Genomic DNA, 16475 nt, shown 5'->3' on the forward strand with positions numbered 1-16475 from the left:
TTGTTACTAAATTTAATGTTTCAAGTTTTCTAAAGCAAATCAGAGAGTGAGCGCTGCCCAATCAGCATCCGATCTTGCAACTTTACTCTTGGTCGGCTCAAGAATGACATCATCCTTATCCTCAGTAACTTTGGCTTTCTTTTTCCGCTTCGCAGGTCTTTTAATGACAGGTATGAAATCTTTAGTATTAATTTCATCCTTTGCTAGCAGGCAGTTGAGTCTTGACTTCAAATATTCCTGAAAAATATAAATGATTATCTCTGTAGTAATATAATACAATGTTTTTAAAGATATGAACAGTACTCAAACAGCATTCTGGGTACATAAGAGTACTCTAATAGTACAGCTTGATACTACATCAAAATAAGTGCTTCAAAAATATGTCAAACAGTTCAAATGCAATCGACATTAATTCAAGTTTTCAACTCTAATGGGAATCCCAACAAAGCGCTCTTACATTGAACAGTAACTTGGTAGACCACAAATGATGTACTCTCAAGAAACGATCCATGGAAACCGTGAAAACCAATGGATGCTCACGGTGGACTACAATATCTCGGACAGCTCCGGCAAATCCTTTAAAAACATGAACAGGCTGGTCCGGCCTTGTTCCACGGTAGTCAAACAAAGCCATTCTTCCATGAGATGCTCCCACAACCACCTGCCTGTAAAATAAAAATGTGCTATTAACTATAACACCTTGAACACAAATCTTTCATTAATGGAACAATTATGAACAAATTTTGTCTCAAGATTCTGAATTTGAGAAATTACACATATTGTTTCTAAAGCACTCGACACAAAACATTCTAAAGCTGTTCCGAATAAAAGTAGATTATAAGCTGAATTGTAACCTGTGTAGATATGCAAAACCAAAGTTATTAACATATTTTTCCATTTACTGTATATTCCTAATTCATTTCACCATTCAGTGATACAAAACATATTTTATGAGAACTTCAACAAGCAGGAACAGAATGAGCTAAAGAAAGTTTCCGACCTTTTAATTGTAGTAACCAAGCTTTGTCAGCCATGAACTGAATCGAATTAAATATAGAATTTAGGCCAAAGGCCAAGCACTGGGACCTATGAGGTCATTCACTGCTGAAATGGAAATTGACAGCACAGTAAAAGGTTTGAAAGGTATAACAAGGAAAACCTCGCAGTTGCACTATGAATCAATTGTTAGGAGAGGGTGGAAAGTAAGCTGGAAGAATGAGAATATGAAAGAGGGTAGAGTAAAAGAAATGAAACAGGTTGCAGCTAGGGGCCGAAAGCATGCTGCAAGGAACCTTAAGTAATGCCCACAGTGCACCGTGTGAGGTGCACTGACGGCACTAACCCCCTACGGGGTGTTAGTCATGACAAATTCAAAACTTAATTCACATTTATCAGGAAAGATGTAAATAAATTATATTACAGAGCTTGGAGACAAGAGTGAATTTCACTAAAAATGCTTCATGCCTATATTTCTTTACCAGTAAATATAAAATTCATTACTCAAATGAATTAGTTTCTATTTTATGTGCAATGGCTGTGAATCATTACCTATGCAACACTTTTGCAAGACGGTATACAGAATAAAAAGGGTAGGACTGCTAATGGCTCTTAACAATACGAAGTCCTGAAAATGGTTTTCAACCATGCATACAAATGATATATGCAAGTACTGTATTATAACCCCAATCACTTTACAAACTGTAGTGAATATCAAAGAAGGTTACAGACCAAGAGCATTTCAAGTTTCATACATAATTTTAAGCAATATATCCCTAAAATTACAAATTCTCTAAGAAATTTTTGTATAATGAGCAGTCAATAATTAATTCTAAAAATATCAGGATACAACCTGACTACCATTAACACATCTACACTAGAAGGACTAAAGACTAACAAGCATAATCGAAGGGGACGAATTTTTCTTTGACAACTGGCCTCATTGTACAGAAAACATGCATTAAATGGCTGCAGTTATATCTGATGAGGCTATGGATAGTTTCACAAAATTCTTTCTTTCATCCGATAAGAACATGGGATATTTGAGAGAGAGAGAGAGAGAGAGAGAGAGAGAGAGAGAGAGAGAGAGAGAGAGAGAGAGAGAGAGAGAGAGAGAATCGCATCAAATCAAGTGCCCGAGGACGAGAGACTTACTTATCATTGGTGGGAACTGCAGCAATAGTGGTTAGAGGATATTCTCCCCACTCAAAATCCATTATAGGCCTTCTCTGCCTACCAGGATCATAAAGACGAATCTACAAAGCAAAAAAGATATAAAAATTACAATTACATATACTGTACAACATAACAATGCCCCTGTAGTGGGATACAGCTGATAATATGCTATGAGCAGCATACACTGGCCAATGCAAAAGGTTCTTTGCAACATCCTTCAGTCCCAACTGTCCTGCTTTCTGCCTTTCCGTTTCAACATTTACTTTGGTCTTTCTCTTGTGACAATTTTCACCTCTCATTTACACACAGATCTTTCAAGTCAGCTCTGTACCCATTAGTATTACATAGTGATCTGGGTCATCTATTTTGTTAACGATAATTCTTCAAATGTCTTGTAGAAAAGGGCAAGGTGTTGGACTGCATTAAGGGAGGGTGATACTCTGAATTTGTGACTGATGACCTGTACAAAAAATTGAGAAGTGAGGGGGGAATTGTTCTAGGGGAATGGTCAACATCTGAGCAGAATTTTCCAGACTGAATCCTTTGCAACAGCGGTCTTTGTACTGGACCACTGCTTGATGCAACAGGATGGGATCGAAATGGCATTTGAAAATGCATGAACATGCGCAAGAAATTAACAAAGCGCAAAAGCCTAAAACCTCTCTTTGAATATATTCCAACAAAGCATTACACCTTAAATCAATTAGTTTTCTCTGTAAAAGAATAAGAGATTTGATATATTCCTCAAAAATAGTAAAAGGAATTAATGACAAGGTTTAAAATTAATTTAAAATTAAAATGAATTTTCAATTTTAGTCAAACAGTTAACACTTGAAAGAAAATTACCTTATGTCTATAAAAATAGATTAATCAACAATACAACACAACTAAATAACCTTTTTAGACTCACACTGAGCTTGATTGGCATAATGCACAGACGTACTTGAACACCACGTCCATTCTCTCCTAGGCAGCTATTAGTTTAGAAGTTGAATTGGCACTTACCATTATTAACATGTAAACACTGTCACTCAGCTACTAAATAATTATTCAATCAAGCTTGGGAGCTCTGCATGAGTTTAAAATAAAATAAAAAGAAGTTATGTCTCAATAGCTGTTGCACAGCCTAGACAAATCTTTATTAAAATGATACCACAGTACTTGGAATAATATACTAAATACTTGTAATAATTTCTTAACTGATGGTTTGGCAAGTACCTTGCTAAACTGCAACTATTTTAACAAAGGTTTCAGAGTAACACTTACATTTCTATGTCTGGTAGATATTCCTACACTATGGTAATCCTGAAGATAGGCTATATCAGTTACCCACACAGGAACTCTGAGTTGTACCATATCCAATTTTACCTAGAAAAAAAAATAACACATGAGTTTTTCTTTATGTAGCAAAAGGAGACTGAAGTACTGTTTTAAGGTTCTGCATAATAAAATTTAATAAAATAATAAAGCTCTACCTTTCAACATTCAATACAAGAAGTTACACTACTGCAGAGGCTAAAAGTGTTTCATGTGTGACATTATTTTTTTATCTACCAAATCAATCTAACAAAGTCCTTCGTATAAATGAATACAATTCCTTGAAATTAAAAAATTAATCTTTTCATGAAGAAATAATTATGACTGGTAATTTGGTGTCTTTTAATTTATATTCTAAACTAATCTGGCAAAATTTTGGAATTCTGGATAGTGTTCGATGACTTAAAAATGTCAAAATGGAAAATATAACTAAATCAAACACTTGAAAATTCACAACATATTAACAGTACACTACAAAAATTACCATATTAATTTGCTATGTACAATACTGGTAGTGTTTCAAGTTTCATAGACTGTAACCAGCTTAATATCACTTAATGCAAAATGAATAACTCTCAGTGGTCTGGTTAAACTATTTTAATAATAATAATAATAATGTTACACAGCTCTAAAATGAGACAAAAGTAGTACAGCTTTTAAAGGAAAGTGAAATAAACCCTAAAAGTGTTGTAAAAGATACAAACATTTCTGGCTTTGAATATGGATTCCTGTGGCTTCTCCAGATCCCAGAGATTAAGTTCATTTTCCTTCCCACCAGTAGCAATGATATTTGGCGAGACAGGCGACTGGCGCATCCGTGCCAATGTTTCACCAGCCTTCAGTGCATTAATCTCAACAGGATTATCAGCATTCCATATCGTAACTTGTCCTGACTTTAATGCTGTTACGGTAATACTGCAAAAGGAAAAAAATATACATATCTATGCTGTATTTTTATTGTTCCAAAAGGCAACCTGTAAAAATTGAAAATAAAGAACTAAAACCAAAACAAACAAAAATATGACACTTGAAGTACATACTACACTATGACTTGCATTTTATATGTATTTCTGGTAGGTTAAATACTCTTTTAAAACCAGATAATAAATTACTTACCCATTCCATCTAGCTAATGATACAATGGGCCCTTCACCAGTATTAATTTGACGGGATGAGACAAAGGCTTTATCTTCTGTGTCAAATACTTGAACGATTTTATTTCTCAAACCAATCAAGATCTGCACAAAAACAAGTAAAAGAAGAATGTTATGGCAATTTGGTAATTTACAAAATTGTAATGTTGATATGAGACCAACACTTCTCATTGAACACTGGCTAGAAAATATAGTGGAAATATAAATGCTTCTATACATACAGTAAAATACTACATGTCAAGTTGATTGCAGATTAGATATAACTTTGACATTAAAACACTATCTATGCAGACAATAAAATGAGGGTTGTAACAATCAACTACCAATTACATGCTGAAAGCAATACACATCTTCATCTTCCATTATTACATTAGTACTTTCTTGCCACTACTGTACTGTACATAAATATGCATAGGGTTAAGTTCAATATATTCAGTCACAAGTATTTTTCTCAAAGTTTAAGGCTCTTATGTGAATGCATGACATAATATAATGGACTCTATACCCAAAACCAGGAATCTCACTGTTGTGTCCAAACCATCAAATACACTTTTAAGCAAGTCAAATAAAAGTTTACCCTGTTAACCAGACTTAGCCCATATTCAAATACCTGGACCAAGACAAATGCAAATACGATTTAACATACCTCAGTCTGATTCTGGTTACCCCATGCCATTGCAGTAATTTCATGCTGGCGGTCAAGTGATTTGAGATTGTGGACATTTTTGTGGATAACAGCATCCTGATTCAAATTAATACCTGTAATAAAATCGGATATTAAAGGAAGAGAAAACCAAAGGAAAGTAAGCAATCTTAATTATAACAAAATTTTAAATTTTTAAAGGCAAATAGTATTTCAAAGATAAAAAACATTACATTACTGATCATTATACTATATTAGTGTTAATGTGCTAACAGAATAACAGAATTTAAATAAGTTCAATATAACTAAAATTAAGCTACTACCTGTACTCTAAGGTGCAAAAAGCTACAGCAAAAAACCCTTCCTTTCAAAACTATCATTTCAATGATTTACTAAAAGCTATCATTTTAATGATTTACTAATAAAAAAGAAAAATGTGATAAAAACCTGGTTTTATGTAATCTTTCAGTCCAACTAATGCAGCACTATATAAGTGTAATAAATTAGGTAGTTAGCTGTTGTGGCTGAATGATTAAGTTACCCAAATCTTTGAAAAGTTGATGCTGTACGTTAGGTTAGGTTACATCTCAAACCTGTCAATTAATTTACAGTTCTTTAGGTTAGGTTAAGTGGGGGGGGGGGGTCCAGAGGAGGTGATACCCCTGCTCAGGTAAGGGCCCAGTGCCCAAGCTTAGGTGTAGCTTGTATTTAACTTTTGTGCTCTTCCCAAACCAAAAACCCTGGTTTAACACTCTGGTCGCCCCCTAAATGTATGATACTAGCAGGGATCCCATATCTCTAAAACTAATACAGTATTGTTCTATCTAAACAAACATCAGAAATATTCAAAGCACATGTTAAAAGATATGAAAATAATATTTTCAACTAAGTATTGCAATTATTGTAAATAGTAACACTTCACCTCAACAAACCTATTTTAAGAAATTCGGCTTCAGTATAGGGGTACTTAGCATACTGAGGGGTCGTCACTTACTTGGATGGGTTTTTTTTCCCCAGGGAAGGAGGAGTACCACCCACATAAGTAAGGGAATGGCATCTGAGGTTAGGTTAGGTAAGGTAGGATTTATTGGGTTTTATTCCATCTGACATGCCCACTACAGTTAAGGAGTAGCCTAGGCCAGATCATGTGACCCCTCCATCTACTTTGGCTTCCAGTAAAGCTTACAGACGGGATTTAAATTTAGTCTACCGGTTGCTTGCACGCAGCTTGTCTGGAATCAATTCAAAACCTGGTAAAACTGAAGGCTATTACCATAGCCTGTTTCCTGCCAGTTGGCGCCCATAATATTTACCAATAACATTTACCAATTTTACTTATATTTGTTTATATTTATGCCTTTTGTTTGTGTTTATGGAGCCAGTCATGAATAACCTAACAGACACAAGTTCCACTGACGAAAACGAACCTTCCTTTCCCTATGCAACGCAGTCTTCTGGCCTAACGAGAACTTAAATTCCGAACCTGACTTAGGACGCCCCGCCCCAAGCAACAATGAACATCGGGAACATGGACTAAACTTCTGCTTGGAGGTAGTGTTGGAGCCTGCTCCCGTTGTTCTCAAAACTACCTGTGATTATAAGCTAACTACAGTCTTTTGTTCAAGTTTTTAATTTCATTCCCCCTGGGGCTGGTACCACACACGGCGCCCATAAGCTACTGAAAGTAAACTGATGGTTACCAAACCACAGGGGCGCGGTAGTATAGCCTAGTCTTCAATTTTACAAAAAAAAAATCTTATATATCTTTAGCCTAAAACTACAATATGCTAACTTTGCCATGAATTATATCCAGTAGCCTACCAAAGAGCTGCCTAGGTTATGATTACGCCCACGCTGCCGGTCGCTCGGGCTGCCTTAACTAGGCTAGGCGTTATGGACTCAGCCCAGGGTAACAGCCTAATAATGCAAAAATAACTTTACCTTTCAGTATTCCCGTCTCAGCTCCAACGAAAACATTAAAATCTTCAACAGGGGTATTTTCTTGCTTTGTACTGTCGGCCATTATTCTTCATAAAATTAATTTAATGTATAAACAACGGCGGATATGTTGGCTCACATGTTAGGCTATCACTAGTAGTAGTAGTAATAGTCAGGAGAAGAGACGGGTGTAACAGCTCACCCTAAATTCTATACATTTACGCTTCCTTTTCACGGATTTACTTTTTAATTTCCCTCTTTCAGCCCTGGACCTTTATTATTTTTTAATGAAACACTGCAAAATTTCATATTTCCTTTACGAACTCCAGTAACTGAATTAATGGTAAAGTTTGACTTCTCAAGTGCCTACTAAAATGACAATGCTATACTTTACAGCGCATTGGCTGAAATAAGCAGCTCTGTATTTCTGGCGAAGTCTTTATTACCGCATGGTATGAACATTTTTGTTTTTAGCTAAATCAAAGCCATAATTTTAACCTTTTTACGATAAAGCAGAAACTATTCAGATTCCAAATGACTAAAGGATCAGGGCGTGTACAAGCGTTTCACGTATTTTCGCGTCTTCACGCTAATTTTATGTTGATAAGACAATTTCAAACGACATATAAATGGCAAACAAAGTTAGAAATTGTAACAGAAGAAGAAATGAGGACAAAATATGTAATGAAAGCGGTGAGCGACAAAAACATGGATGATGATAACTGCAGAATATGCAGCCCACAGTGAGCGTTATGTGAAATGTGTTTTGACTGGGTGGTTGTATAAAAACCCTAAAGATGGCTAACAGTGGCCTTAGGAAAGAGAAATGCAAGTTGAAGGGTTTGATTATGAAACTCACAGACAGGCTAGATAGAACATAAAAATTTGAAGATCCTCAAATTTAAGACAATGTCAATTTAGATACTAACACGGCCGACAGTGTCAAAGAATATCAACAGAGATAAAGGAAGAAACATAATTTAACTACAGTTGGTACAGAGGAAAGTGATAACAACGTCGAAGGTGAAAAGGAAATCAAGAGGCGTTGAACTAAGAGGAGGAAAAACCTGAAGAAACCACACTAGGTAAAACCAATCCATATAAATGACGGTGAAAATACAAATGAGAACGGGAGGCTCTGAGAAAGTACGAAACCTGGGCCTATACTTGTCAGATTTGACGCCCTAAAATGAAGTGGAACTCAACAAAGATGTTTCCAAAAATACACTACATACAGACAATTCTGTAATAGTCATATAAATTATCACTGGCTTCTATCACTTCCTTTTTTATGGCAAGTTGAAACACTGAAAAAAGGATACGAATTAGGTTAAAATTTCATAAGGAGGAGGCTTAGGAAAGCTATGCTTTCTATAACAAGTTCTCAACAGCTGTTAATTCTGTTCATTCTAATTTTAGGTAATACAGATTCTGAAATATGCAAGAATATGCCTGACTTCGGTATCTAAGTAGCTAAAATGCAATAAAAATTTCCATGGCGCAGTTAAAAAAAAAATCAGGAACGTTTCGTACTGTCGATCCTTCAACATTTACACCCATTTTCTTTGTAATGACACTTTCACGGTTTTCTATGATTTGCAGGGCTGACGTAGCTGTCGCAGTCCTGTTGTATTTTTCATTTTATTATACTTCAAAAAACTGAGACCTACTTGACATTTATTATAAAACAGAGATAATAACGTGAGACTTGGAAATCTTCAATATGACTGATATGCAAATTAAGAACTGAGCTTCATCACCGACTTACGAACGAAATAAATTTACAGTTTAACTGCCTCTGCAGGAAAAGGGACTAAAATCACACAGACAAAAAAGGCTTTTTCTTTCAAGGTGGCACCATCTCTTGTAAAGGTAGATGAGATAAATAATGAGCTTTGCCAAAACATTGTCCATACCCATTTGTTGTCTGAGCTTATAGCTCTACGGCAAGTGACATTTTGAAGTTTTAATCCATCAAGGCCTTACGGCGCTCTGAGAGCTAAGACGACGAAAACTTAACATGGAATATTTGGTATTACAACAACAACAACAACAATAATAATAATACTAATGTGCAGTTAAAACTCATGTTTTCTCTCTCTCTCTCCCTCTCTCTCAGGCCATATATTTGGCAGATTTGCCGTTCCAGTCACCATTTATATATATATATATATATATATATATATATATATATATAAAAATGCTTATACCTTTTGAGTAAAAGTTAATAGTTTTGATAACAAAAATGTGCATTTATTCATGAAAATTATACTGAAAATACAGTAATCAGTTCTTTCATATTATTCTTTTAGTGAAAATATACAATATATATATATATAATAAAACGAATACTAACAAGTTGATTGTGTGATTACTACAACTAATACTAACAAGCTTTTTATTATCAAAATTTTATTATCAAAATCCTTATACCAATCCACTTTTATTCATTAAAATGTATTAAAACATTTACATTAATGTAATTCTACTTCTAAATGATTGCGCTGAAATAGTTATTTATAATCAACCCTTATAAAACAAGAATACTGTATAAGTTCCTTTACTAGTCTTATGCAATATTAACTCCAGGCCCACTCCTATTATCGCAATCAGCAAAATATTACCCCAAAGTAATTTGTCTTCAGATGTATGCAGACTTCATGAGTGATGGTATACAACCTTGATTTTATAAATAAACTGGTAGAATTCTCTCTAGACTTTCTATCCGTCATTTTCACTTTCTCCCGAAAACTAGAACTCATCCCTAGTACAAGAACCATATTCATGTAAAGCCTTTTCAGAAGAAGAAAAAAATAAAGCTTTAATATATCAGGGTACCACCAGGTCGCTCATACTTCTATAAATAAAGTTTCTCTCTGAAATCTGAGGCACGGTTAGTTGGTGATATTCCTTCTCATCTTACCATTCCTCGGTAATGTTTTCTACCAACAATGATAATATCTATCAATAAGAAAATTAACTTTAATCCGTCAGTAAAGAAACACGCTGCTCCACTTGCTACCTTTAAAGCTTTCTTTAGTTGCTGACCGCCCCCCCTCCCTCTCCCCCATCCCCCCTAAGATAACGAATCTGGAGGCGTAATGCCAACCACCAGAAACTAACTCCTTGGCCAAGTGAAACATTCCATTACAAAACGTGTCGAAAAGACGGACACCATCTTCGTGGGAAGAGAAATGGGGCCATCTCCGCTGTCCCCTTAATAACATCTGTACCAGTTCGAACACCGAAAAAAAAAAAAAAAAAGTCATCAGGGAACAAAGCGCGGAACACCCCGGGGAAAATCGAAGTTCCATTTCGGTTTCGGAGTCACAAAAGAAACCGCCTAACCACACACGACCGAGGACAGGTAAAGAGAACGCAACCACGGGTCATCCCTCTCGTTCCCTCCTCTCCCCGGGAGGTTAATGACACCGTTTCTACCACCGAACTTCGGTGAATAAAGATGTTCTTAAGAGGCGGAAAAGAATTGAGTCGTCTCGTTTTACAAGTCGATTTCCCCGGAAAAAACCGCGCATTTGTAAGTGGAAAATGCCCGAAGAATGCCTGGCCATTTTGCAATGCTTCCTGGTACTGAAAATTTAACGGGCATAGCTCGGTCTAGGCCGCTGGAACGTGGAAGATTTCGTAAGCGGGAACCGTTTGATATAATAATAATAATAATAATAATAATAATAATAATAATAATAATAATAATAATAATAATATACTTCAGCTCAAAGCCACATAATTGCTAAGGACACGATGCTTCTCGACAGGCAAAATATGTAAATTACAAAATAACCTGTCAACTTTGTAAGCTGAAAATGTTTAAAAGAATACTTGGCAATTCCACAATACTTCCTGACAACTAAATGAAGACTTTTATTGTTTCTCAGACACTGCTATAGTTATCGTCATCTGTTTATTATCATTATTATTTTTCTTCTCGTTTATCGCTTTATCATAATGTTGCCTAATTATTTATATTTACTGAAGAAAGGCAGCTGTTAAACACACCTACAATTGTGCATGGTTTCAATATAAGGAAATATTTCTTATTTTATTTTTTCCGGCGCTGCTGTTTGTCCCTTAAATTTTTTATTACAACAAATCTTATCATTATTATTAATTTTACAGTTATAATTATTAATGTTATTATTCTTATTACAATTAGCAGGACTGTCTCTATTTCATCTTCAATGGCTACTCTAGGATGGTTTCATATGAATTGGGCTTTGTCTTCTAAATAATAATAATAATAATAATAATAATAATAATAATAATAATAATAATAATAATAATAATAATAATAATAATAATAATAATAATAATAATAATAATAATACTGCACTGGTATATGACCTCGAACAGAAATAAAGTATTATTATTATTATTATTATTATTATTATTATTATTATTATTTCAAGGAAACTAATGACAAGCACACAATAATCTTTGTCTTAGGAAATACCATCCCATATCATACGGTTAATAATTTGCATGCATTTGAATTACTGTAACTGATCTCATTCACCAAAGGTATGAAGACGAATATATAGGTACGTATAAACACACACACACACATATATATATATATATATATATATATATATATATATATATATATATATATATATATATATATATATATATATATATATAGTATATAATGTAAGAATGGATATATCACACATGTATCAATGCACGTACGTGTTAATGAATATATGATGGACGGGAAATGTATTCATATTTTTCCATGCTCGTAAATATTCATGTATGTTTACTGAGTGGATAGGTGTATTATATTTGTATTCATGTAAATAAGCTGACTTCCATTTACAATTCACAGATAGGCGTATCATACTTGTCAAAATATCAAATAGAAATACTTAACACGATTGATGAGAATGAAATTATTTGATGAATGAAAAATACTGTTGAATTCAATAATTTCACGATTCATTTCCCTAAAAGAAACACTTAAATTGTATTATTATGAAAGCAGTTAGATGAGAGAGAGAGAGAGAGAGAGAGAGAGAGAGAGAGAGAGAGAGAGAGAGAGAGAGAGAGAGAGCCCTCTTTCTTCAACATCATCAGAGATATTACTATCATATCTTCGATATGATATTTTGTTCTGTCATTCTAAATATGGTATTTTGTTATCATAATTGAATCTCAGACTGTTTCATTTTAGAAACTAGTTTCCCCGAAAAGTCTGTCACTCTCGTGTTACGGATTATGACAACCAAATTTAACGAGAGAGAGAGAGAGAGAGAGAGAGAGAAGGCCCGTATCTTTCTAATCACGAAGGAGTTAGTTTCCAGATTAAGTGGACAGACATTATGAGTCATCACCTCTCTCTCTCTCTCTCTCTCTCTCTCTCTCTCTCTCTCTCTCGTACACAATTTCTCGTTTAGTTTTCCCGTGTAACTGACTAAATTTGATATTAAAAGTCCGATTTTCGTTCAAAATTTTTACATTTATTTATATCAAGCTCTCGAGCCTATCATGAAGTTTTGTTTATGTTTGTAAATACGAATTTCTTCACCGAGTTCCTGAATGACACAAGAATATGAGAATTAATGAAACAAACGATTATTTGCTTACAAAGTTCATTATTGGCAAATTAAAAAAATATCTTGTATAAAATACTAATTTATAAACTGTAGACCTCTCTCTCTCTCTCTCTCTCTCTCTCTCTCTCTCTCTCTCATTAATCCTCAGTCGAAACAGTCCGCAACTTCCATATATATTTTGTTCCATCGTTTTAAATCAGACAAAATGTTTATTGGGATCACGAAGGCTTCATCTTTTAGCGATTTTCCTTTAAGATGTCATAGGTTGTTTTGGCCCAAATTTGACATTCGATCTCAAATCGCGTTGTGAAGAGAGAGAGAGAGAGAGAGAGAGAGAGAGAGAGAGATCCTTATCGCAAACGCGTTGAAATCTCTCCTCCGAATACGCTGACCAGATGCCTCAAAACGGTCTTGTTTTCGTGGCTTCTTCTTCTTCTTCTTCCTATTTCAAGCTCTACCTCTCTTTACGATCGGTAAGGAGAGTTTACATCATCCTTCCACCCCTCAGGACGACAGGACTTCGCTCATTTCGCCTGCCCAAATTCCCAGGAATCGAGAGGACGAAAAAAAAAGGCGTCTTTCCTAATAAAGAATAACGGGCTCTCTTAAGATGTAGATCAATCGTCCATCCATCTCTCCGAGATTACGGTATAATTGGCCTAAAAATCAGTCCTCGGCGGAGTCGGGGTTTAATTAGAGTGGAAGAAAAACTGGCCGCTTTCGTGAAAAAAAATTCGAAACTAGTCCTTTGTTTTTTAATCGGGAAAAAAAACAAGTTAAACTGGTTCAACGAGTAATCTATTCTTTTATGGTGATTCTGAAGTCTCATTAATGGCGAGTTATTATTCATATACCATTCGAAAATAAGGAGGGATCGTGGTCACAAGATTTGTAGATCGTGTGCGAATTGACTGGAATTATTCATGTGGATCCCTTTGGGATTGATAAACAATGGGGAATTTAGAATATGGGAGAAAAAGGTAACATACGGAATTCAGAGACATAGTACATTTACATATGATTCTGAGATACTGAGAAAATACATCTTCAGCTTCATTCTCATATGAAGTTACATTACAATAAATAAATAAATAAATAAATAAATAAATAAATAAATAAATAAATAAATAAATAAATATACAGATACATAAAATCACTCAACCAATCAATTAATATTCTGAAATCAAGCATAATTTAGCATGCAAATTATCTTGAGGAAACAGTCCCTTGAGTGATACGTATAAACCTGACGTATATGTTTAAGGGTAATGCTGTATTTCCAGAAGCAATTACTTATATAAAATATACCACCAGATATATCAGGGTATACCTGTTATATAAGTAATAAATTTGCATCACTGCCATAATTCAGATTGCAGTAAACCAGCATAAAATGAAGGAGAATAACTAATTGCAAAGATTAATAACGACTCGTTACTAAAATAATAACAGTCAATGATCCCCAAACTATATATACATATATTTCAAACGCCGCCATGGCAACTATCAAGTAATTCCTTTGTGCAACAGTTGTACCTTCAATGTTTTTTTTTTTTATCAAACATTTTACACACACAGTGACGAAATTTTAATGGGTACGTAAACCAACACTAATGTGTTATGCATAACACATTAATGGCAGTATAACAAAAATGTCGTAAAAAAAAGTTTCACTGCCAGACTTAATATAAAAATATAAAAACCCTTATTTTTGAGAAGGATCATTGTCAAGGTTCTTCATTCTGGTGAACTGAGAGAGAGAGAGAGAGAGAGAGAGAGAGAGAGAGAGAGAGAGAAACAAAACCAGCAAGTACAACTGGGCTCTGTATTTTTTCTAGCTGAAATGACAATAGCTTTGTTATTATTATTATTATTATTATTATTATTATTATTATTATTATTATTATTATTATTATTATTACACAGAAAAAAGGACAAAATATATTATATTTTCTGCTACATAAGAAACGAATCTCCAAGGCCCACTGTGACTTTCCTTCTATTGTCGAGCTCTAGAAATCTTTTCCAACTTTCGTTTTCCCAGACCGTCACGATTTTCTAAGTTACAAGTTGCGGGTGTATGGCTCCTTTCTGGTTAAGGCTTCTATATTGCTCTGATGAAACTGTTACAGCAGAGTACAGGCAAACGCACTGAATATTTACTGCGCATGCTCAGACTTGCATCTGCATAAAGCGTATCTGGAACCAATACATTACTTATTAGGCCGATGTCACACTTTGCGTTCTTGCATTTTAGCATGACGGCGGCAACGCAGTTTCTGTAAGGGATCACGCTGCTAAGAGTGTGGTAGTGTGAAGAAGCGCAGCTGGTATCCCGCACCAGACGATCGTTAGCCGGGAAGGGAAGAGGAAAATTGTACGTGTCCATAATATCCCGCTGAAACAAAAAGCGTTTTCTTAGGCCTACTGTTCTCCTATTGTTTGATTTCATTGTTGTCCGACACATGGCCTTGGAGCTTATGCTTGAAATTGTTTCCTTCCACCTTCCCCAACCTCTCTCTCTCTCTCTCTCTCTCTCTCTCTCTCTCTCAGTCGATCTTACTGAGGAATTTCTCTTGCTGTTATCTACTAAATTCTAGAATTATTCATTGACTTTGTGTTCCCATAACGCCCGTTCGTCCCCCCTCGTCCGCTACGAGAATCGATAGCGGGTCATCCAGTCGTGAGCAAGGAGAGAGAGAGAGAGAGAGAGAGAGAAACTTCAGTGAACATTTCTCAAAAGACAATCAAAAATTCCCTTGAGCAACATGAAATCGTGACGGAAAGGTATCAGAGAAACGTCAAGTAAAAATAAAAAAAGTAAAAATAAAAGTTAAATCACTTCTTGAGGAGTTTCTTATCTTGAGGAATGGAAAGACCTCCTCCATGCTACGCAGAGTCATTAGCCAGCGGACAGCGCAAACTCACGCTAATCGCCAATTAGCATTCGAACAAAGGACGGTCTGAACAACAGAAATGAAAACAGAAAAAGATAGGTAATTTCTCTCTCTCTCTCTCTCTCTCTCTCTCTCTCTCTCTCTCTCTCTCTCTCTCTCCAGCTGGTGTTACTTCATTGCGGATAAATTGAAAATATTTTTTTTTGTCTCCAAATTTATCAATAAATCTGTTAATAATATGAATATTTTTTTGTAATATGAAAATAAATTCGTTTATAGCACATAACATTCACCTTTGAAAATACAAAACCACCAGACAACAAATTGAATTCAGAAAACGTTCTCGTTCAACATCAATCCAGTGGCCGTTTCGCGACACCCAAATCTACCTCCTGAACGCTGCCTCGAAGATCCTCCAAAACAAATTTCCCTCTCGAGGTTCGACTAATCACCGCGGATAGCAAGTCTCTCCACCATCAAGCACCCCCAACGAATTTATAGGCGAGGCTGCTAATAAAACCATCTTTTAAAGAAGGCGAACACGTCAACGCAGCTGCATTATCAGATGCAGAGAACGGTGCCCAACGCTTCTCTGCGGGAAGTTTGTCCCACAATTACTTTCTTTTTTCCAGACGAGTATACCGGTAAAGGCAACGTAGTACGGAGGTATTTTAGAATATATATATATATATATATATATATATATATATATATATATATATATATATATATATATATATATATACAAACACACACACAAATATACTGTAATCCAACA

General features: G+C 35.0%; 1 protein-coding gene across 2 annotated transcripts; it reads right to left on the reverse strand.

Moving 5' to 3' along the window:
* On the reverse strand, positions 1–7400 carry l(2)k09848 (lethal (2) k09848). 2 transcript variants are annotated; one of them, XM_067090515.1, is made up of 8 exons: positions 7228–7400; positions 5290–5402; positions 4606–4727; positions 4194–4404; positions 3439–3540; positions 2152–2252; positions 458–665; positions 1–237 (listed from the first exon to the last, which is right to left on the reverse strand). In XM_067090515.1, the coding sequence occupies exons 1-8, from the start codon at positions 7307–7309 to the stop codon at positions 40–42; spliced, it is 1137 nt and encodes a 378-aa protein (XP_066946616.1). In that variant the 5' UTR covers positions 7310–7400; the 3' UTR covers positions 1–39. The 2 variants fall into 2 exon arrangements, with proteins under 2 accessions (XP_066946616.1, XP_066946617.1); XM_067090516.1 differs by lacking the exons at positions 4606–4727; positions 7228–7400 and having other exon boundaries at positions 5290–5408.
* Positions 7401–16475: the final 9075 nt, after the last annotated feature.

This window comes from Macrobrachium rosenbergii, chromosome 47, assembly GCF_040412425.1.
Source record: "Macrobrachium rosenbergii isolate ZJJX-2024 chromosome 47, ASM4041242v1, whole genome shotgun sequence".
Classification (NCBI taxonomy): Eukaryota; Metazoa; Arthropoda; class Malacostraca; order Decapoda; family Palaemonidae; genus Macrobrachium; species Macrobrachium rosenbergii.